This window comes from Topomyia yanbarensis, chromosome 2, assembly GCF_030247195.1.
Source record: "Topomyia yanbarensis strain Yona2022 chromosome 2, ASM3024719v1, whole genome shotgun sequence".
In the NCBI taxonomy this organism is placed as follows: Eukaryota; Metazoa; Arthropoda; class Insecta; order Diptera; family Culicidae; genus Topomyia; species Topomyia yanbarensis.
Genome location: NC_080671.1, coordinates 427,441,768 through 427,467,359, shown reverse-complemented (window position 1 = coordinate 427,467,359; position 25,592 = coordinate 427,441,768). Strand labels below are relative to the sequence as shown.

Genomic DNA, 25,592 nt, shown 5'->3' with positions numbered 1-25,592 from the left:
TCGAGCAATTTATTGTAAATTTCCTCCGACAGCAACGGATTCAAAACTAATCAGCCGTTCGAAATTAGCACGAAAGTAGAGCGAAACCGAAGGCCCTTTTTTCGCCGCAACATCGATCAATTTTGACGCGGTTCGATCGTGCAACGCGCGCTGGCTGCATATTTATTTAGATATAGATATTAATTAGGATAGCGCAAGCCTACGTTTTCGAGGTGAAGCGATTGAGGCGAAAGTTCGCCCCTAATCACTTTCCAATCTATTTTGCCAGCCTACTGCCGAAGATCGTTGATGAGGTAATACAGGGGCACCATCAACAGCAGGGGCCACAGTCCGAGCGCTGCCGGGAGCCGATCAGCTCGGGATGGTTTTTTGTCGCTTGTGCCAACGGAGGTTGCCTCGTAACCAATTCGGGAAGGTACTGCCCCAAAGATGGTACAGTTCCGCCTGACGGTCCAGCCCTCACAGAAGCGTGTATTGTTGGTGCAGCCCATCTGGTAGTGGCGCTCTCCGGTTGATGTTGTATAGTTCAACCGGAAGCAACGAAATTCTTCGGATCTGCCGGCCGCTCTTAGCGTTGGGTTCAGCGAATATAACGGTTGTTGCGTTTGTACGACGAGACTCGTAGAACAGGTCATATAGCCGGATATTTTCATGCAATGGGTGTAATTGAAGCGCGAGTGACATGAACTGCAAGTCAATGTCGAGCCTAAAAGGAGCCGGTCGAGTTTGTGTGATTTATTACTAATTTAATTCATTACCATAATTGATCAGCGAACAAAATACGAGTAGAACAGAAACCTGTGTTTTAAGCGACATTTCGGGCGAAACTAAGTAGGATGTACATTTTTTGGAGCACAGCGGCTGCTGAAACAGACAGAGTAAACATAGTCGAATATTTGTTGACTTAGTGATGAAAGAGTTGCTTCCACGGCCGATCCGTTGGAATTGCACGAAGATTGGAAACAATTGGATGCAGCTGAAGGTGGAATTAGATGTAGATATAGAAATGATGATTCATATTTCCGAATGTAACCTGGAATGGACAAAGCTAACTGTTTCTATTCCAACACAAACCCCAATAAAAAAGGACCAAGTATCATATGACGAATTTCGCGCCAACTCGAACAAATGTTGGCAGAACCTATCAGATTTTAATAAAACTTTCTGTACATGAGAACTTTGTCACAAAAAGCCACTTTGCATGCTTTGTTTTTCCAAAAATGATCTAGACTGTCTTTTGAAAAGAGTCAAACTTTTTGCAAATTTTTTCGAATAGCTATATTCTGAAAACGACAATTCCTACAAAAAAATATTGGAAAATAATAATAAATTATATTAGGTTGACGGGTTTGACGGTATTACAAACATCATCAAGCAGCACCTGACAGACAACTGCTTTAAGATGGTTATTGCATTACGCCTCGATAGTGGTGCATCGAGGAGACCGAGAAGGCTTATAGGTCTTTTTTATGTTTTGTGTTTTCTCATACTGCGCACCAGCACAAACTAACAGTCAGTCAATAGCCTGTGCACATTGGCGAGGCACGCTGATGGATCGCCGAGGATTGACCTTTTCTGTGGGCTGTGTTTGCAAACATTGTTCAACAGCTCGGTAATGGTAGTGTTTGTGGGCACAGCTCGCAATGGGGGTCATTGTGTGTCGATTTATTGGTCAGCTTCGTCATCGTGCACAGGTTAACAAAATAAATAAAAAAATGTAGAAGTAGAAACCTATTAGTTAGTTTTTAGTACTAGTGTACAATGGTTTTGTGCTAGTCGTTTTTCTATCTGTGTGTGTTCGTCTAAGAATTTGTGACAGCTGGATCGGATAACGGATTAGAACTGGCGCATATGATGGAATAGTTGGTAAATCCAGTTTTCAATATGCACATTCGATTCTATTCATTCGGGATTGGTGAATTAAGGTACAATTAGTTTACCGACGCACGTGAATCATCCATTCCCGGTCAGCATAGCATGATGAAATCCTGTTTTTGTTGTAGCTCTATTAGTTTGCTTTTCCACTACTGATGTATACCAAAAATAATATCGGTTGTAACCAGTGTATTTGTTTCTGTCCAAGATTTGTGAGATTGTCGCGTTTAGTTTACGTTTATTAAATCCGTGTATGTCAAGAAAGGTTCAGTGAAGTGTCTAAAAGTTGAACACCGTCAGAAGGCCAGAACGCAGCCAGGAAAACTCGCCACAATTTCCGTCAACCACCACCAGGAGCCGGATTCAGCAAACAGACGACCACTGGGGGTGGCGATAATATAGGATTTGGGCGGAATTCATTGGCGAACCAAAGGGTCAACGGTCGAGGGGATAAGGTCAATAACCGCCAAATCCGGAGTTGAATTGCCCGGTAACTATCGAAGAGGAGAGTCAAATCAAATCAAGCCAGAAGAGTAAAAGTAAAGAGAAGTGAATCGGTGTAGAAAATTAAAAGAGTGAATTGCGTAGAAAAGCAGAATTAAGGAAGTGGATAGTTAACCGGAGAATCCAGACTTCCAGGACCACGTGGGATTTACTTTGAAGCTGTGGGTTTTGTTGTAAAACCCCTGTGAACTCGGAAAGCCCTGCCGTGTCCGACCGTCAAATACTTACGCGGGAAACCGGGCACAGCCGACGAACAGAACCCCTCATTGAAGCTCGAAATCGTCAAACACTCGAGGCCGCGTAGAAGACCGACGCCGTAGCCGTAGAACACCGTGTGGAACCGCAGAATCAACGGAGTAAAGCAGTGGAGTACGGTGCTGGAGTGGCAGCGACAGCGACTGGAGTGGAAAAGGGGCCCCGAAGAAAATCGAAGAATAGACAAGTGCTAAAGTAGGAGATAGACAGTAAGCAAGTGGGAGAGAACGAATAAAAGTGTCGACAAGAAGGGAAATAAAAAGTTGTGATTGCTTGAAGATACAGATCAGGTGTTTTCTTGACCGCAATTAGCCACGAGCGTATGCAGACCCTGAGGCGTTGAGATAGGGAGTCTCATATTTACTGGGTAGTAGCGATACGCAAATTACACGGTCAATTTATACACCTCTAATTATGAACCCTTTTATTACTTTATCCTAAATTAGATTCATAACAACACTCACTAAAAGAATTAATTGCATATTCTCTCATATACAGCATTGAAAGGTAAAAATTGAGCAACTTCTAGCACTGCAAGGGAAACACCCATCTTTATGAGAAAAGACATTTCGTGTTTCTTGATCTCATCGTTCTCAAGAAAAAATAGTTTTGAAGCCCTATATGCACTAGAAAAAAGTTGGGCATGAAAGAGTTAACACAAACGCGAACATGCAATTGCAATTCAAGAAAACCCATCGCTCGCGCGATCATGAATCGGTCACGTCCGGAAATCTACCCTCGGTTATAGAAGCCTAGACTCACACCTTCAGTTGGACCAATCAAACAATGACGCTCATACTCACTAGACAAAACGTTCCACGGCGACATGACCGGGAACTCTAGTGATATGGGGAAACTAACTTCTAGCATCTAGCACTAAAAGTTCAGCTTCAAACTCACGTTCCGCGCGCAATCATTCAAGAATACATGCGCAAAATGGCTACACGATTATAACATCGAATTTTTGCAAGCGATGTTACACACTATCCATGCCAACAGACAGATATGCAACCCTGGACTCGAACGCTAAAACTCACACCTTCCACGCACACATCACCACAGGACTCATAATTAAACTTTACTTACAATGTCACACGCGATAATTACAGGTTTTCGTCTGGCAACCGGGGGAAGTACATCTCAAATGCAGAACTTATCATTTCAATGATGGCCTTGGATCTGCGTTGCCTGTGTTCAAGGCACTATAGCTTCGGCCGTCAGGGCAAGGATGTATGAAACCCGCTAGCCACCATCTTCGACCTTGGGCAACTCCATAAAGGGTTAAAAAAGAAAGGTATTGAAATCATTCTCATTTTTATTGAACACCCGCTATACTAGTACGGAATCGATACTAGATTTTTTGGTATCGATACTCCAAGCACGATACTTTACTGATATCGATACAATGTTCACGACATAGAAATGAATCGAAGCAACGAGTAGGTGGAAGAATTTGATTTGAAATTCTGAAAGATTTTGGAATGATTTCCGAGTCAAATACAATTATCAATTCAAACTCAATCATTGCGTAATGCTTCTCGCTCGTTTCGCAAAACTGGTTGCATTCGAGTTGGTAAAAATTTAGAGCCCCGATCGCACTTGATGAAAAAATCGAGTAGATGATGGATGAGCATTGAGCATTCCATTGCAAACATTGTCCATTATTAGGAAGTCCATGAGACTTTCTGATCAGCTAATTATTTATTGTTTACCTCTTCAGACGTTACTCGACAGAATCGTCGATTGGATCCAACATCAAACGAATCGGGCCAATGAGAGATGTTTGTCGGGCGGTTTTTTTTCTGTTCGCAGGAGCAGAGCATAACATTTTCTGACAACATCCACTGATGAATTGTCAAACAAACGCAGATTGCCCAATTAAGGGAATTAAGCTACTGTTAAAATATGGAATCGAATGGCGATACCTTCAAGTATCGATACTGCGACTACGACTATATCAAATGTATCAGTACTTCGTCGTTGTTGTGCTATCTTATGACAAGCGCAATTTAGCACATTTCGAGAAATTTTTTTTAATAATATGATCTTTAAAATTTGAGATTGAATATCTTGAAACTTATAAATGGTAGAAACAATTAAGGGAAGACAATTGATGCTTCTATCTATTCTGTATTAATCTCTCAAATATTACGAAGATCGGTTAACTATGTTGCGAGTTTTTACTATAAATGTAAACAAAAGTTGCACTCACACGTGTCATAGGTGTGAATTGATGACAAAATTTGTATGACGTGTCATAATAGTGCATGGAAAATTTGCCATAGAAAAAATTCATCAATTTTTATTCTTTATTCATATCTTTCGCTTCATTTGGTCTATTAAGAGTCGGTGAGATGCATTTTAAAGGAAATAAGTCAGGGAATCTAGAAAAATAGTTATTTTTGGTTACAATGTTGCCAAATATATGCTATATTTCCAGTTTAAAACTTAAACTATATTTTTCTCATCATTCGTGTATTTTTGTTCTGAAAATGATTATGCCATTGTGTTTCTCAGATAGTTTTACACATAAAAACATCAAGATAACTTGATCCAATCCCGAGACATAGTCATTTTAAGCAAAAAATTAAAAATTTCTCAGCACGTTTCTCGCTATATCTCAATAATTAAGCAGAATGTCAATATTCTGAAAACACCACTTTGTAGAGATTTTTTCAACAAGTGAGGTAGCATATCTAACTCAGTTTACCCCAAAATGGCGATTGTCATAAGATAGCACAACAGCGACGACTTGTCTTCGATTCCAGTATCGAGTCTAAGTATCGATATATTTTAATATCGCAAGGTCCCTACTCTTCGTCATCTGTCCTGGAGAGACCAAATAAATCTGCCTATAGCTACGAGCACCGTTGTAACCTAATTGGTTTTGGATTGCTTAGTGCTCGACGCAATCTTTCAAAAGCTATGTTTATATCTGACTTGCTTTTGGACAATATTGACTGTTCTAGTCTTCCCAGTCAACTGAACATAAACATCAGATGCAGAAATCTTAGAACTAATTATTTTTTTCATTACTTCCTCAATAAGAACGAATTTTGGGTTCAATGAACCAACGTCAAATATGACCAGACTATTTGACAGTTCTCAACACTGTCGGTAAAAAAGGCTACACCCGAATGCAGTCAGTGCTGTCAGTTGACTTGCTACGAAATTAGAGTGTAAGAAATTGAATTGAAACAACGTAGGTTTAAATTGTAGTAATATTAGCAATAAAAATCCTCTTTCCCATTTGAACCGTCGAGAGGAACAGACCGCGAATAAAAGTTTTTCCGCTGTACTAGTAGTGCGTAGTTATTCCTCGTGAACCATATTCCATAGGTATCCCGTTTTCTATTGTGCCTTCACGAGTCGTCCGTGTGCGAGTCCCGAAAGCTCTAACCGCCGGAAATCACGATCCTGCCTCAACACTATTCAATAGACTGGTTCAATTTTTGACTATTAGCTCCACTGCTCTACTGATTCCTTTTATGGCCCTCAGTAATTGTGCAAATTTTGGCGCCGATTGGTTGTGTCTACGGACCCTCCAAAAATTTCAAAGTTTATATGGAAATTAGTATGTATAATCGGTTAACATTGAAAATAAATTCTTAAACACCTCACCTGATCAATCAATTAATCAGAACACTATATATTTCTAAAGGTATTCTTCTACTGAACACATTCGTGGAACATTGTAAGTTTGTGAAAATTCGCTAAAATAACTAAAGAAGGAGCATCAAAACAAGTGGATTTTATTATTAATCATAGCAGCCCTGTTTGAATAGCTGCATCTGCCATACGCGAGCGGTGGATGGCTGTTCAAATCGGGCTGCTATGATTATTAATAAAATCCTCTTGTTTTGACGCTCCTTCTTTAGTTAGTAACTATTGTCAGCGAATTTTCACAAACTTACAATGTTCCACGAATATGTTCAGAAGAAGAATACCTTTAGAAATATGCAGTGTTCTGATTAATTGATTGATAAGGTGATTTTTTATGAATTTATTTTCAATGTTATCCGTTTTCCATACTAATTTCCTATAAACTTTGAAATTTTTGAAGGGTCCGTAGACTCAACCGAGCGTTTTATCGCAATATTTTATTAACGATTTCACTCATGCATTTTTGAGTAATGTGATTGATGTTCAGATTTTTTGTAATTTCTATATTCGTTAATATTCGTTAGTCCCCGGCTTAATAATAATCTTTTAACGCGGAGTAACGTGAAAATCATAAACTGGATCATATAGGCACAACCGATCAGTAGCAGTATCATATGGTTTTGTGAACTATTTCACGAACACAAAATGTGATTCTGTAATGTAATGTGCTCAGCGTAGTTTTCGGAAACTACACTTAACCTTATCAAATGAATGACGAAGTTACTGATAGTTATAAGAGTTTTCTTATATCTACTAATTGTACTTATGACTGGTCGCTAGCAGCTGGACACAAACAACGATGTTATATTTTATAAAATTGTTCAAATAAATCCATGAATTATATTCCAAAATGCGTGAAACAGTTCACTTAAAAATTGCAAGATCATGTGCAGAGTAGCCTAAAAGTGAAAATGATTAGGAATATCTTCTAGATTTGTGAACTTCTTCAAGTTGTAATAACTCATAAATCAGTTCACGTCATATAGTTAGACCCGCAAGCAATGTTCCTAGAATTATGGATTGATTCAACATTCGGTTTATCGGTAATCTTCATAATGTAGTGAAAACGATTTGGTAATGACGTAGCAGCAGGGTCGATTAAGAAAGGGGCCGAGAGATCCGTGGCCCTGGTCACCCCCTCATTTGGAGGGTCCCCAAAAAATGACAATAGTTTTTCTCAAAGAAAAATATTTTCTTGTTCAGTGTTTCATATCTTTCATGTTTGTATCTCCTTTCTGATATGATAAAACCAAACGTCTATTTGTTTTATTAAATCACGATTGATTAAACGCCATTTTTTAATAATACGATCAACAAGAGCTGCGAATCACTGATTTGGGATCATACATAAATGACGTAGCATTTTTTGAGTGATTTTTAACATCCTCCTCCCCCATTGTAGCATTTCGTCACAAACCTCTAAATACCCCCCCCCCCTGGTAATTACGTACCTTGACGGTAACTCTCCCCTCCTTGTCCCCGTAAAAAATAAAAAAATAAAAAACGATGTTAGTTTAATGAAACGGGTAAGCTTATAGTGACCTTAGGTCAACCCCTATTCCTCTTTAAAAAAGCTACGTAGCATGACATGACCCCTTCCCCCTATCGTCAAACATCATCACAAAATACAAAACTCCCCCCTCCGCCATATATTGCTACGCCCTTTATGGATGATCCCTTTTGCCAATGATTCGGAACGAACCATAAAGGGTCGGAGTCTTCCGTATGCGCGCCACAGAATACCCTAAGTAAATTGGTAAACCAGTGAGAAAGGTGTAAATATCTCTCCACTTCATAACATAAAAACCAAAAATTCAACCCAAACATATATTTTACTCTCATACAGCACTATTACAGCCTTCAACTTAATTTTAACTTACTTGCTCCACGTTTTGAAAATTTTACACAAGAAACCCCTTTTTGTCTGAAGCACATTCCGTCCTTTTCAATAAAATTTGTCCTGTGATAAGCATAAAAACTATCTAAATAAAATATTTCTAGAAGATAGCCTTTTATATCTAAGGTATTGTTATACTGACAAAAAAATTCAAGTGGATATGTACCAGCTTCTTTTTATTCATTGTTAGAGTCTTTAGAGTTCGTACGTGAAGTACCAAAATACCATGTTCGCTTCCTATAACTTTTAAAATGTTAATTTTTAAAAGCAATATTACAACATCGATAGTAAAGCAACAAGATTTTATGTCATTTCCCGCAAATCCAATTTCACGGATATCATTTTTCAAAAAGTGATTAGAAACACAGTGTAAGTAAAGATTAACCTCTACTTGGGTTCTCCTATTTACCTGCCAGGCAGACCCCTATTGACAGGGCGGCCTAGGTGCTCCTACCAGAATTTCAGTTCTTCGTAACACAAACCGAAGTCGACTAAACAAGAAAGCTGTTCATTTCTTCAACCTCTCCTCCACTGCAAGCGTCGATTTGCTGCAGCCGGTGATGGTGGAAAGCTAGAGGTTCCTTCCGACCGGCCAGAATTCCATTGACCGCGTTATCCTTCATCGTTTAGCTAGAGGTCTAGCTAATTCGTTGGAATCTCCCTAGCGACGGTGGCGAAAAAACGCCGGATTATCCATTCACCGTAAACGATCCCGGTTGTCACCGCCGTGAGCGTAGCATGTCCACCCTGCTTCGTTTGTCTTAGCGTTTAACAGTGGAAGCGAGCTGGACTCGTTCGACTGATCTTCCACAGTGAGAATCTTTGCTATTTAGCCGGGGCAGCAAAAACACTCCTTGTCGTTTAGCTAAGTCCTAACGGCGAACCGATACCGCACCGGTTTGCTGTTCATAAGCTCAGCAAACCAAGTAATTAAGTAATTAACTTAGCTATAGTCGGATGTTTTATCAATCGGTTTTTACATTACACTATCAATATTGACAAGAGTACCGATCGCATAAAGACAACTATTATATTTCAATTGTCAGCCCTGAGTGCAGTTGAACTACACCGGTTATGTCCAGACATTACCTAGGGGCAGGCCCGTCGAGAGGGGGGGTCAGGGGGGGCAACTACCCTGGGGCCCGGGTCTGTTTTGGGGGCCCGCATTTTTAACTGAATTAAATTTATTTTAATTTAATTGTTGAAGTTTATTGTTTCTGTCGACACTGCAAATATATTATATAACTACGTTCCAATCGTTCCAATGGTTTTCTGAAGTATGTGAACGTAACCCAATTAAATTCATTTAACAGTGCAATTGAACCATTCTGGTTTCATTTATCGCAAGTGTTTGTCAAAGTGTACAGTATGAAGTTGTATACAATTTATCATATTCTTAGCTAACTGTTACTAATAAAAGTTGGATATTTTCGGAATGGGGTTGACGAGTAAATGACGAAAATCTATGAATGAAGCGATTTTGAAAACCAAGATGGCGAATTCTAGTTAAATGTCTTAACTAGAATTCGCCATCTTGGTTTTCAAAATCGCTTCATAAGGGATCATCCATAAATGACGTAACATTATATGGGGGAGGGGGAGTATTGTATTTTGTGATGATGTGTGACGACAGGGAGGTAGTGGGTCAGGTCATGCGACGTAGCTTTTTTAAAGGGGAATAACTAACATCGTTTTTTATTTTTTTTAAATTTTACGTTGACAAGGGGGGGGGGAATTACCGTCAAGCTACGTAATTACCAGGGGGTGTTACTTAGAGGTTTGTGTAGAGATATAGGTATATTGATTTGTGATGCGGATGATATGATTATAGAAAACTTTTCTCAGCCAGAAGACGCTATATTGGCCTTCAAAATGGCATCGCTCATCTATTCGTCAAACCTGCTTAAAAATACCCTCATAGTTTATACAGATATTGTTCGAAATAGCTCCAAAGTACCATTTCTATCATCTACTCGTCAAGCCCGTTTCAAAAATTCCCAAATTGTTGGGGTTATCGAGATTATTGTTCAATCGGAAGTCTCCATCCTGGATTTCAAAAGGTATTAAATTTCCATTTTCATCATGTACTTGTCAAGCCCGTTCCGGAAATACCCATATTGTTAGGGTAATCGATAATGTTACTCAACCAACGAATTTTAATAAGAATGTGAAGTGAACTTTTTTTACGATCTAAATCCCAAAAAACGAACTAATTCAATTTACGAACCTTTGGCTTGGTTCGTAAATGGAGGTTCCAGTGTACACATTTGATGCAGAAAAATATGGGAATTTAACTAGATACTTATTCTACCCATTAGTTTCCACCAAAAGTCGAAACTCTTTCTCTCACAACTTTCTGTCTCAGTCTTTCTAACAGCAGACTTCGCTGTTGGATCACAGTCATCGCATTCAGAATGTTTTCTCTCTGAATGTCAGCGCAAATGTAACATGATTCCAAAACCGATTTTACCATGTTCAGAAACCAATAAAGAAAATTCGTTCAGGTCATAGTGACAACTGCAATAGCTGCATCCAGTTCCTCAAAATCAACAATATGTACCAACAACAAGAAACAAGGTAGCATCAGTAACGCGAAATTTCACATTCAGTTCCCTATTTCTGAATAATTTGCTGAATTCAACATTCAGTTTCAATGCTTCCCTCATTAATTCACTGCCAAACTGACCGAAGCATTCATTTGTTATTATGTGGACAGTTTGTAGGCAGTTTTTTTTACATTTTCGAGCATAACTGAACTGCATAATCTATATCTGGTGCACTTTTGCTTGATGATCTCAGAGCTAGTATAGAAACAAAATTCAGTTTGCTCCTGAAACCGAATATATGCGTTGTACCGAAAAAGCGAAGAACGAGGGAAACAAACAAACCTTCGATTCATCGCGGCGGGCATGAATTGAATTTTGTTTCTCTTTCAAGCTCACAAAGGGATGTCAATTTTTCTACGCTCGGATTCTGGGCAGCATTAACGATGGTAGCATTAACGTGCGTCAAGGGAGCATGAACGATGGCGATATGGACTGTATGGCAATGCCGCAAAAAAGGTTTCCAATCGCAATGGCAAATCGGACGCAAGTAATTCTAATGGCCAGCCACAAATATTCCTTTATTATTTTTATTTTTTCCATCTATTACTTATTTAAAATACTGACGACTCTGTTAAGCTAACGCATTGAATCGTGTCAAATAAACAATATTCATAAAAAATAGTTTAATTGAAACGGTTGCATCCGTATAGTTTCTCTAATCGATATTGAAATAAGAAGTCATATATGGTAGGGCCCGTCAGTACTGCAAACCCCGGGGCCCGGCGCGGCTCTCGACGGCCCTGCCTAGGGGCGCAAAACCTATACCCAAATTATTTATGGAATTTGCGTTTCAACTTCGTCTTATCAGAATCCGACACTAACTTAGCGAAAGGACTAAAGGTTCCATGGTAGCTCCAAAATCGAAAACACTATTTGTGTTTCTGAGCAAACCCCTAGTCCTGTGTGATGCCTCCCAAGAAAAGGAGTTCTGGTTAAGTTGATGAGAATTTACAAAAATCGAAGCTTTGTTTGGCTTAGCAAGCTTTTTCACCTCCAGTTACTGATTTTTCACGTTCACTGTTGCTCTACGTCTAATACGAGTTTGTTTAAAGCAAACGGCAATGTTATTTTCTCGTAGTCGGAACGTTTTCATCTTCTATGTACCAGACACTTTATTTCACAGCCAATGTTTGTGGAGTGTATAAGCAACTAAGCGGTTGTTGGAATTGATTCCTTGGTTTACTGATAGCCAGGGCCGGCGGAATACGTGGGTAGTATGGGTAGTACTCTGCCCATGATCGCATATTTGTCCCGTTTTCTACGGGATTTCCTATCTTTATGAGACTGATATCATGGGCAGTACTACCCACACCAAAACCTGAGATTAACCACGTATGCGTCTCGCGCACAAAATGCATGCGTCTGAAATTCTCGATGTGCAACAATTTCATACTTTTGCCTTTCTCATATAGAAAGGTTATGCAATCGCTCTAAAAATCTAATTTTTTGGCTTGTATTGGCTTAGGTAGGAGTATGCAGTAAGGGGTTGCTACTTTAAAATTATTAGACATACACAAGAGCGATAGATTCCAACATCAGTAAAAAGATCGTATAAGGAGAGGTGAGAAGAGGGGAGAAAATGACAGGAAAGAAAGAATAATTAAACTTGCAGCATTTTGGCAAACAGGAAATCACTGTCAGTACAACATGAACCAGATCAGTGGCTGGCCTCCTTAATCACGCTGGGAACTCTTGGGATCAGATTTCCAGGTAGCTGTTAGCATGTCAACCAAAAGAGAAGAGATAACTAAATTAGGATGTCTATCGTGTATAAAAATATGTATATGGGAGATCATGGATAACCAGCACATCTCGGACTGTAACGAGACCGAAACGATTCGTTTAACGGTGATCTGGCGCAAGAACATTAGCCGCGCGACCAGACAACATGCTTAATGTCGCGATAACCGTCACCACAAGCGTAGAGACCACTCTTCACGACTCTAATACTCCGAAGATGCGCTTTATACGTATAATGATTGGACAAGAGCTGAAGGAGGTCACGACCACCCTCTTTAATCATGATTTGTTGATACCTTTGAGATTTCTAAACTTCCATTGTCCCACGAAATTTGCCAATTTTCGACGTTCTCTGACAAAAACTACTGAAAAATTCGTTGAAGCTACTCGATATTTCATAAATATCACTTTCTAATGTTTAAGTGTTTGGCTTCTCATTGCCATTCTAATCTAAGTGTCCCATTTCTCATTACCCGGAATGGAGTAATGTGAAATAACTCAAACTAATAGTTATATCTGGTAATTTGGTAAGAATTTTCAGATAATACACTCAGGAACTCCCATATTTTCCCCATATAAAACCATAAGTTTTGTGAGGTGAATGTTTGCAGCACAGCCTCTTTTACGATCACCCTCACCACTACTGCCATAATAATTAGCACAGAAGCTATTCATAGCTCTCATCGCCTGACAAACGTTACGGTGATATTCCCACTACGATGCTTAGCGCGAGCATCTTTGCTGTCAGATAAATTTGTATGTTTAAAAAACAATCATTACGTTCATATACAGTATTATCATTTCATCGCGAAACGTCTATCTTTAGAATGTGGATCTACATGGAATGCTATTGTCGCCGAAAAAATATTCTTGGTTCCGTGTATTCCGATCAAAGGTTGAATCGAATATACAACGTAGGCCCTAGTGACCAGTCAAAATATTGTTTAATCCGTCGACGAACCGGTGCCAATAACCGCTTTTTCAGTTTTCATAAAAAAATTTCATTTGCGTTCTTAACGTCGCGTATACTTGGAAAAAATCAGGCGAAGCGACGTCCAGAAAGTCCTTATAGAACCTTTTCGCGTATAATTCTGAGCACTCTCTGCCCACAACAGAGTGAGCGGCCGTCCACGGTTCGCGCCGGGCACTCGTTTCATCTGACCTTTAACCTTATGTTTCCGACGGGGTACCCGGGTACCTTTTTATTATATTAATTATATTATATTATATTATATTATATTATATTATATTATATTATATTATATTATATTATATTATATTATATTATATTATATTATATTATATTATATTATATTATATTATATTATATTATATTATATTATATTATATTATATTATATTATATTATATTATATTATATTATATTATATTATATTATATGCATATGATTTACGTTCCAACAGTTGTAAACAATTTGACGAGCTCTTCTTCGAACAAACCATCTCGTGGAAAACTTGACAAGTACTGCGAAATTCGTTATTCAAGCTGTTGGATCATATTGTTGGAAGGAGACTCTTTGATTTCCGCGGATACTGAGTAGGTGTAATTGCCTGCGGGCCCGCCACCCCTCTTTTGGCCCTTCATACAGAGGTATGCTGAATGTAGAATAGTAACGAAATTTGAGCGTGCTCTGAAGTGGAGTCTCATGCAGAGCAAGACTCAAGCTAGGATGGTGGCTACCAATATACATAGACATATACAGCTGGAAATTGCAATTTGCAACATCTTAGAACTTCACAAAGTCAAGCTTTTGGGTTAATAATATTGTTGATATAGTAAGGGGGAGTAAAGAGGGGCTCCTGAATTTGTTTAGGGACTATCCATAAAGCATTTTTTGAGTAATTTTTAACACCGCCCCTCCCCCATCGTAGCATATCGTCACAAACCTCTAAAAAAACCCCTTGTAATTACGTAGTTTGACGCTAACTCTCCCCCCCTATCCAGCAATTTTTTTTTAATAAAAAAAACTATGTTAGTTATTCCCCTTTAAAAAAGCTACGTAGCCTGATATGACCCCCTACCCCCCTGTCGTCACACATCATCACAAAAAGCAAAACTCCCCCTCCCCTATATAATGCTACGTCATTTATGGATGATCCCTTACTACGTAACAGGCCGACGACCGATTTAAACAGTTTTGGGTGTTTTACGTTCAGGAACTCGATTTATATGCGGAATATGTTGACAGTTTTCCACAAAAGGAAAACTTTTCATGATTCTATCCGCATTTTCAACACCGTGCCTTGTTTCTACAATGGGTAACTCTGGGACCCCATTATTTGCAACAACGGCAGTTTATGTTCCTCTGTACAAAAAGGCGAATAGGTAGACGAGTCCTGTTCAAAAGAACCAACTTTTGAAGAACTGATCCGGCGAAACGCTCGAAGGCTGAGGCTGATGGAAATTAAGTCGTTTTATTATACTCCTCGATTTTCGCTGAACACAATTGCTTAGATACAAGAATTTCCACTGTCTAAAGCGAAGGATTCTGAAAGGAGCTAACCCCTTATTTCGCAAGTAAGCCCCTCTCGGAGACTTCACCATCAATCTCTACTTCCCGGGCGGGTACGTAAACAAAACACTTTTTCGTACACGCCCGAGTGCTGTTTAGTTAGATCACATGATATATCGATGATATTAAATGGCTTATCTTTGTTGCGGTAGGTTTGTATTGAAAAGTAGATTAATCTGCATTATTTTTGCCTTCGGTATTCAAATCATCCACCATTATTCCTGAAAGGATGTCGGTCGTCGGAGATACCTTCCCATTAGTCAACACTGTCATGCGGGCTTCAGTATCCACCAAATCGCAGTTCTATCGCAGCTCCATGTAGTATCAGTAATCAACAAACACATTTTCGCTGAGCCGTTGGTCCTACAGCCCGTTAACAAAGGGTGTTTTCAAATAATCACCAGCTAAGAAATTTTCATTTTCACTTACACACGCCATGTCTGAACTTTCGTCAGTACAGGTAGAAATGACTCGGAATTTTACTCACTCACTCAAGAAAAAAAGTATTCCGCCGGCCCTGACTGATAACTATAACGAATAAATGTTTATTTTTAGTTTCGAGCAAGATAAGAAGGTAGACGGAGGCCACTTATTATATCTAATTTTAACAGATATTAAAATTGAAGATACATGGGATACGTTTATTTAGGATTCCATTTTTTTATATCTCTCAGAGATGAAACAGTTTTGTGCAAATATACCTAGTAAGTTGGGATTGACTTTTCGATTTCATCTATTAGGTATACGTCAAATTTAAATCTAAAAATCTGATCGTTTGTAAATGAAATTTAATTCAACCTTATTTCGATTCTAGTGTTGAACAATTTTCAGAATCCAATGAAATCTTCTGTTCGTACGTATCGTAGTACAGTTAATTTGCTAACAAGATTTGTTTATCTCAATAATCAAAACGTATTATTCAGTTTGAATATTTTCTATTTAAAGAACGATGTATTTTTTGTTTCGATAATAGTGGTTTTAACCATAGGTTCGTTCGCCTCTTTTATCGATATCTCTAGCCCTAAGTGAAGAGTTTGGAAATCGATCCCAGGTGAGCTGCGTACAAGGTAATAGGTTAACCAACGACGTTATGCCCGCCCCTCAAAGAAACGATGCATTCCGGAAACATGTTATGCAACTGTGACAAGTTATGAAATTAAAAAGCTAAACAAAACATCCGTTTATTTTATATATTATTGTTGGCATGTACAATCTTCGAAGGCTTCAATCTCATTCAAATACAATTTGTTTAAAATGATAAGTAGCCAATAAGCATTATAACATAGCCATATATCTGCTTTATATCTGCATATAGGGCTTGAGAGAATATATTTTCTCAGCAAGCTCAATAAAATTTTCGTACATTTGCGTTCCCTAGGTTTTAATGTTTTAACACTGCGTTACTACTGCCTTAGTAAAACAGAATTTGGATGGAAGTTATTCTCAAATCTGATATGTTAATTAAACAATTGTAATGCATAAATGCATAGTCTTTTCTGAACAATGTCAAAGTGAGCTTTCAATTACTCTACAGCTAAAATATTCTACCCAAATGTTGTTGAAGAATTTATTCCCAAATATATCAAAAAAAGATTTCCAGTTTCTAATATGTAGTAATTTCGCTCTGATCGACTTGACTGTATTCGCTAACTCACCCTCCCTCCCTCCTTATTAACTTTTACTAACTCTATGCTACCTTCTTTTCCAACAGCTACCGTGACCCCTGCTCGGCTAGTCTGAATGAGGATGACAACCACACGATCAAGCTGGTCGGCAATGCCAAGCGGAATGCCATTACATTGGCCAAAACGTGCGAGAATACCAACGAACTGCGCGAATGCCGAGCTCCCAAAGATTGGTCCATTCTGGCGCTGCAAAACTCTCGAACCGGAAAATCCCACTACCTGGTGATCTGCAAGTGTCCGCAACACTTCCGGCTTGGTCAGTTAATCTGAATTTCCACGAAACGTACCTTCAATTCAAATATTTTCTGAATCTCTTTCAGAGGGTCCACTGGCCCACGACCAACCGACGTATGCCGGACTGCCTGGAATCAACGTGTACGGTATGCTGTGCGTCCCACCGGAACCGATTGCAGCCCCCAAGCCCCTGAAAACGCCCAGCTCATCGTCAATCTATAACAAGTGGAAGGTCCGGCCAGCGTTACCTTCGTCGTCCTACCGGGACACCGAGTATCGATCGTTCCCGAACGGAACATCCGTGACGGCAACGGCTGAGAAATAATAGCGAAAGCTAATCACCACCCCCAACAGTAGATCACCGTTAAAGTATAGAAGTAACAGAAAACAACAAATACTCCCCCTTCACGACTAAACTAGCTTCATTCTCGACAGCCAAAACGATTAGTCTACACGATTAGTATTTATTTTTTGTATTTATTAAACGAATTATTTATTTTTATTTACTACGGAAGAGCAGGACTTCATGTTGGAATTTGTTATATTTCTGAAAATGTGTACGTCTCGGTCGAATATTGCCACAGAAGTATGTTGAAAGCCTTCTAGTTTTACGAGAGAAAAAAATAGCATCGCTATAACCTCGGAAACCGCTACGAATGTCGCAGATATTTGTACTGCTTTCCAGTCAAACACTATAATTACATTTTAAAGCAAGATCTTAATTAGTCATCTTCTTCGTGCACGCAGTAGTGAGTCGCCCTTTTCTTTGTTTTGCCCTCACTATGCACCCAGAAACGCAAGACGATGATTAATTAACAGACAATCTTTTTAACTCCCCCCCCCCCCTTTGTTATTAGTTTTAGGAGGAAAACTTATCTTACAGACAGGCACGTGGAAACAAAAAAAAGAGACGCGACAAAAAATATGCACCCCAATAAACATAGGTAATTGTTTGCATCTTCTTTCCACCTTCACCGACTTCGGCCGGTGATGGCTGGCTGGCACAAGTAGGCCTTGCATGATCACGCACAGACATATCCACGCAACGACGCGTTCATTGTGTTCCCGTTCCCATTGCTCTCTTGTCGGTCGAAAATCGCAGCGCCATCTGTGCAAGATCCCTCACACAGATAAACACACACGGCTGCCAATGAAAGTAATTCGCACACGTGCTCCACCCTATCCGGCCACGGTTGCCACTTTCCGGTGAGCATTTCCAACTCACTTTCCGGAAAATTGGCTTCACCACACGTGTGGAGGTGGAAAAAAAACAGAGCAACAGGAAAATGGAAACAATAAAGAAAACGAGAGTCACTTACAAACGCACAAACCTATACGCATGCACACAAGCGCCGTCGTTGGCAAATAATTACGTTATTATGGAAGGGCTTAGCTTCGTTTTACATTATTTTCACTTCGTATTAGTCGTATAGTAGGTACCAAACAGACGAAAAAATTGCTGAGAGCTGAAGACGAGCGATGAATCGTTGAATCATTTTAAACGGGATAGAAAGTGCGTTGCAGTTACAGTTACAGCATTACCCACCTCGATATAAATGACGCTGACTGCCAGCAGAGTGCAGCACTGAGCTAAATTGAGCACTATTCATAAAAACTAGCTTAAAACAAACGGAAAAATACTCCAATTTAGCAAACATATCCAGAGGAGTGTAGCAAAACTATTGTCGATTTAAGTCCGGAGCCTATTACACGAATAGAAGCCACAAATTAAATGCCGTTGCGGTTTTAAAAAAGAAAACTTTCGATCCCGACTTCCACTATGTAGCAACGAGTGGCTCAGAAAATTTGTACAATTTCCAAAATTGATAAATTGATGTATTTGTTTCATTGGGTGTCTTCCTCGAGCTCTCATATGGTAAGAAAAAAATAATATAACAGCCATGCTAAAAACTTCCGTCGTGTAAAAGGAAACGAAAAACGAAAGAAAATTTAGTGATTTACTTTTATTTTCTTGTCTAGGCGAGTAATTAAAGTTCGTTTTCGCATGGAACTGGAAAAGAGAAAAAAAAACTGTTGTAAATATGCTTCCTACTAGATCTTTCTCTGTCGCACAACGCATCGGACTCTCGCTTTCGATAAATTATATACAACAACAACAAAAAAAACTAAATCGAAAGTAATAATGCTTTGTCGACAACAATTGTATTTTTTATTAAATTTTAAATATTTATAATTAACGATAATAATTCTATACTCTCCTAGATCGCAATTATAATAATCCTATAATTACGGAAGCCGCAACGAAAAAAAAAAAACAAACTTTAGGGAGTGATTGCATAGCCTTTCTTTTCTGAGAAAGACCAACATCCAATTAACAGTAGCAAAATTCCGAGTCAGGAGAAAACAATAAAGCGGAGGAACACATTAACGTGTTTATTTAAATGTAAAACCGCACGTGGTTTCACTTCCATCAACAAATAAAAAATATCACCGGCCATTTCCTTACAGTTTCGCCGTCGCTAATTACCCAACTTGTGAAACATGGATGAATTCAACTGTTGGAACTGACCCCTAACGGGTCTAATATGTAGTCATGTTTCCATTTAGTCGTAGGTGCATCAATCTTTACGAAAAGAAACTGCTCACTTGTCCATTGTAGTTTCGCAGAGAGCGGTGACTGTGGGTGAAAAAAGCACCCTGGACTGTATTAGTACCATATATACAATTGCCTGCAGTTAGGAGAATGCCTGTTCAACGATATCGTATACATTTAGGGGTATAATGGAGTATATTTGATCGTCATAGAAACGAACCGTTTTCGAATGTTATTCGGCGCAACTGTCAAACATAGCAATATTTGGTACCGCGAGGCTGAGTAACTTTGATACCATTCGTCAGCATATACAAAAATTGATTTCTGAAATTTTTTTATATACTTTATTTCGTATTTGATTACATTGTTTAGTTTGCATTACATATCTAATTCAATATATTGGATGATCAGCTACAAGTTGTGACTTGTCATCCCTATTGTTCATATGATTCGGTTAATTATTATTAGGATATAATACGCTTTCGCAGTTAAGTGATTTTTGCAGTATTTAAGTTTTAAGCCTACTTGGTCAGTGTTAAGACAGACCGGACTAAGTCGCAATACATCAAAAAATGAGATAATGATAGCTCTGGATAAAGAATATCGTCAGCTACCTTCGACTTTTGCCAGATTTAAAATATGTAACAATAAACAAGAATTATGGCAAAAATAAATTTCCCATCATAATGTAAAGGATGCTGCGATTGAAACTTTAAACTCGTTTTTCTCGGTATCAATATTTTGTCACTTAGTCCGGTCTGACTTAACACCGACCACTTATCATGTATATAAGCAGAAATCTTATAAACTAACTAATCTATGTATCTATCTATCTTTTCACGGATACAAATCCGTTCCTCTAAATGAGAAAACTGACTCATGATTTTCTGGATAATAGTGTGTTTTCACGTTATGAAAATACACCATGAATTATGTGCATCATATCATGAACTATTTGTTTGTCACGCAATATATGCGTTACTTTTTTTCGTCTATGAGTATCATTTCAAGCGTTTTATTGTCGATTATGATTCCAGGTATTATCAACTAAATTTCTGAAAACTGATATTTTAATTGAAATTTAAAATAAACGATGTGTTTATCATTCCAATTACAATTTATTTACTAAAATAACTAAAATAATCGATAAAACTAAAACTTCTCCCAATTAATGTTATTAAATCAGCGGAATTATGCAAAAGCATCAATTTCAAAGCGATACTTCTTTCACCGGGGTTTTTTTTTAAGTAGAATACTTCAATATGGGGGCCCGTTTCAAAATATCGGCTGTGGCAGTCGCGTCAGATTTTGAGTGTTAATAACTTCCATCATACTTAATAGAATCATTTGAGGTTTAAAGCAATTTTATCGAAAATATGTTCCGCAATGTAGTATTAAAATTTGGAGTATGTATAACATGCATTAATACGAAAAATTCTGTGTTTTAAAAAATCTTTCAAAACCTGCCGAAAATGGTGAAAATATTCAGCCCATCTCGGCCAGAGCCGTCAATATGGTGCACCAATCGAACACTTAAATGATGAAAAGTTTTAAATATAGGTCCGCTACAGATTTGTTTCTATCAACATTCGTATTTGGTTGCTTGGCGCGAACGGATGGCTGTACAATACCGAGAAATATTTGTGAGCTGTACACGACGACTGAATCAGTTTGTGTTGAAACGTGCTATACACACACGAAAAAAACCGATTTCAAATCATCTGACTGAAGCTCATTCCTGATTGGTTACTCTGGTCAGAAAAAATTTCAGTCGGTTTCAGCAAGTCTACTTGTCAGATAATTGACGCTGGAAAACAAATCGGCAACTTCAGTTGCCAAACACTTAGAAACGATCGAAGCATTTTTCCGTAAATGTCACTTTTCTGATTCAAATTTTTGTAGGTGTTTTCTTGCTTGGTCCAAGTTTATTTGGTTTATCGCACATTTTTCGGATATTGTTATAAAAAATAACTAACCCGATAAAAGGGAAGTTATTTTCCAAAGCACGAAATGGAAATTTCATTTGTAATTCTTCTGAGAACGATTTTGTGGTCCTAATAAGGACCGTTTGTTGTGATTATATCGCCGTTTCCTTACAAAAAGATGGGAAAATAATGTCAACGACATTACCGAAATGAAATAGCATACATTTTAAGCTATTAATACGAATGCTGCAATTTTTACTAATTTCAGAAGGTTTTATTAAAATAGCATCGAGTTTACATATAACATTGTTTGCACCGCCTTTTTTATGTAACTTAACATTCCTACATCGATTTCACATTTTCATTTCATTTTCACACCATATTACGTAAAGTAATCGTTTTAACTTGTTGTTGCATTTAGGGACTTGTTTCTTCGTGTTTTGTAATAGACGAATCTCGCGCTTAATCGTATTCAGAGTTGGCAGCACCCTCTCCGATTTTAATGAAACTTTCTGTACCTGAGAACTTTGTCACAAAAAGCCACTTTGCATACATCATTTTTTCAAAAATGATCTAGACTGTCTTTTGAAAATGGTCAAACTTTTTTAACTATTTTTTTTCAAATGGCTATAGTCCAAAAATAACAAATCCTACAAAAAAATGTTGTAGGGGTGATTTTCACAAAATTATTCAAATTTTTGAATAAAAATATTGAAAAAATTCTTCATCGACTTCTACACTGAAAAAAACGACTTAAAAATTTAAAGTCGATTTACAAAAAAAACCATCTTTGATTTGGACGAAATTTTGTTCCAAGATAGGTAATTATGTTCCCTACCTAACGTCAAAAATTCAAGTGGGGCACTTTTAAGGAAAAAAAGTTATTTAAAAGAAACTTTTCCTTGTCCAAACTGAATTTATTTTTTCAGTGTATTTTTATCGAAAACTAAACCAATGAAAGTCATAATCATCTCAGAATCCAATTTATCAACTGATAGTTGCCTGATACATGTCAGAAGTACCAGTAACGAATTTGGTATATATTCATAACAAACTTGAATGAGGGCAAACACGAGCCATTTAACATCATCGATATATGCGAGATTTAAGTAAATACCACTTGGCCGTGTTCGAAAAATTATCTTGTCTATGTACCCGCCCGGGAAGAAGAGATTGATGGTGTAGTCTCCAACAGAGGCCTTAATTGCGAAGTATCGAGTTTGCTCCTTCAATAATCCTTTGTTTCAGCCAGTGAAAATTCAGGTTCGCAAGCAATTGCATTCAGGAAAAAAATCAAGGAGTATTTGAACACAACTTATTTTCCATCAGCCTCATGTCAATCCTTTCGCCGAATCTGCTCTTCCAAACTTTGATCGTTTGGGCGGGGCTAGTCTGCCTGTTCGCCTTTTTGTGCCGCGAGGCATGAACTTATTGTAGAAATAAGGCACGCTGTGGAAAATGCAGATAAATTATGTGGGGACAAAATGAAACATTTTTTTAAGGAACACTCCGATAATGCAAAAGAGCGCTACGCCACTGACAACCTGTACACTAAAGTGCGAGAGTCTGACCATCCCATTGTGTCATCTTCTAATGTGCCTAAAAATTTCCGAAAGAGGAAAATCAGTTTTCTCTCTTAAGCTTTCTCGTAAAGGCCTGAGAGTGTCCCTTGAAGGGTGCTGTTAGAAAACCGAAGTAAGTGGTTCCTGGTCTCGGTAATCTTAGAAACTAGCAGGGACATCAAAAACTCCAAGTGTCCTTATATTTCAGTCCCTACATTTTCCCCCAGGTTTACACAATGCATTTGCATTACGATTAAAGGACAGACAAAACGAGTACACGACGCGAACAATCGTGAACAGTTTCCTACCTCGTGGTGGGCAGAGATTGCTTAAAATTATACGCGAAAGGGACTTTTGAACGTCGGATCGCCCGAATTTTTCCCAATATACGGGACGCTACAAGTGCAAATGAAAAAATTGATGAAAGCTGAAAAACTCGATTATTGGCACCGGTCCGTCGACGGATTAACGGACGAATCATCAGAGAAACAATGTTTCGTGTGGTGACCAGGGCCTACGTTGTGTATTCGATTTATCCTGTGATTGGAATACGCGGAACGTTCATCATATGGTGACAGCTATGCATCGCTTTTATGCTAATTATTATGACAGTAGTGGTGAGTGCAATCATAAAAGAGGCTGTGCTGCCAATATTCTCCCCACAAAATTGATGGTTTATATTTACCATGCCCAAATCGTTACAGATACAGTAGGCTGTTCGTTTAATGGAGCATGGAAAGCACTCTTTGCATTTCCTGGGGAAAACATAGGAGTTTTTTAGTACTTTATTTGAAAAATCACAGCAGATTACCTTAGTTTGAATTTTTTCGCAGTGCTCCATTCCGGGTAATGAAAAGGCGGGTACTTAGATTAGAATGATAATGAGAAGGTGGACATTTAGGCATTGGAAGTTTTTAAATATTTCTCTTCAGAGGACGGAATCGACAAAGGTATCAACAAACCTTGGTCCAAGAGAATGGATGATGGCAAGGCCCATCTCCGGTCTCTGCGCTTGTGGTGGCGGTTATCGCGATATTAAACATGTTGTCTGGTCGTGTGCTAAGCATTCTAGTACCAGATCTCCGTTAAACAAGTCTCTTCGGCCTCGTTTCAATGCAGTCTGAGATGCTATACCAAATTCGTTACTGATACTTTTTGCATGTATGAGAAACTGGATTCTGAGATGATTATGACTTTCATTGGTTCAATTTTCGATAAAAAAAACACGAAAAAAAAATCAGTTTTGACAAGGAAAAGTTTTTTTCAAACAGCTTTGATTCCTTAGAAGAACCCGACTTGAATTTTTGACGGTAGGTAGGAAACATAATTACCTATCTTGGAGCAAAATTTTATCCAAATCTAAGATGAGGTCACAGAGAACAGACGTCCATCTTCAGCATTCAACTTATATAAAAATCTAACGGTTTCGAAGGTATTTGGGATATCCAAAGCAGCTACTGTCGTCATGCTTTTTTGTGACTGAGTTCAACTGAATTGACAGCGATTATTCCTCTACCCAGTCAAACTAGTCCGGAACCGGTTCTGACTTTCAGCTCAAATGCGTGAACCGATAGAGTCGGAATCGTTTGTTTTCTTTGAGCAAGATTCCATACTGAATCCAATGAGATTTCGAACCGGTTCCGGAACGGATTTGACGGATAGTTGGGATAAGTTGGTTTGGTGGCGCTAGTGTTTATTGTATATTAATTCAAATGTTTATACACGGGTTTTAAATATTTTTGCATGGATGTCTGTTCTCTGTGATGGGTTTTTTTTGTAATTCGGCTTTAAATTTTTTAAATCGATTTTTTCAGTGTATGAGTCGATGAAGAATTTTTTCAATATTTTTATTAAAAAATTTGACTAATTTTGTGAAAATCACTCCTACAACATTTTTTTTGTAGGATTTATCATTTTTTGACTATAGCCATTTGAAAAAAATTGGTAAAAAATTGACCCTTTTCAAAGACAGTCTAGATCATTTTTGGAAAAACAAAGTATGCAAAGTGGCTTTTTGAGACAAAGTTCTCATGTACAGAAAGTTTCATTAAAATCGGAGAGGGTGCTGCCAACATTTGTTCGAACTGGCGCGAAATTTGTCAATAGCGATAGCAAGGCAGCGAGCGCAAAGAGGATACCGTGATTAACTCATTCGCTCATTCTCCAGCGGTTTTATTTATCCGGAGAAGTTGTGTGAGTGCCAATAACTTTTCGTATGAAAATGTGAGTTTTTATTGTCGCAGTAACAAATTATCCGTACGCATTTACTCATATGAGCGATAAATACAATGCCTGCTTACTATTGATTCAAAATCAAAAATGTTTTGGCAACTGTGTTTGCACATTAAAAAGTGTGATAGAGAAGTACACAAAAAAATCTACTTTCAAAACAACAAACAAATCTCGACGGAAGTCTTGACTAATAGAAGAGTAACAGCGACACATTCAAGTATATTTCTTGAAATGCACAAATTTTCTCAAATAAGGCATTTTTGACAAAAAAAATATTCACGGGAAAGATACTTTTGGATGAAATGGACATGGTTCAGCACACCTTCCG

The 25,592-nt window shown here is 38.2% G+C and overlaps 1 protein-coding gene across 1 annotated transcript; it reads left to right on the top strand.

Annotated features, from left to right (window-relative positions):
* The first annotated feature begins 16,575 nt into the window (after positions 1-16,575).
* Positions 16,576-19,365, top strand: LOC131680967 (uncharacterized). Its single transcript, XM_058961676.1, has 3 exons — positions 16,576-16,583; positions 16,784-17,013; positions 17,078-19,365. The coding sequence occupies exons 1-3, from the start codon at positions 16,576-16,578 to the stop codon at positions 17,314-17,316; spliced, it is 477 nt and encodes a 158-aa protein (XP_058817659.1). The 3' UTR covers positions 17,317-19,365.
* The last annotated feature ends 6,227 nt before the right edge of the window (positions 19,366-25,592 follow it).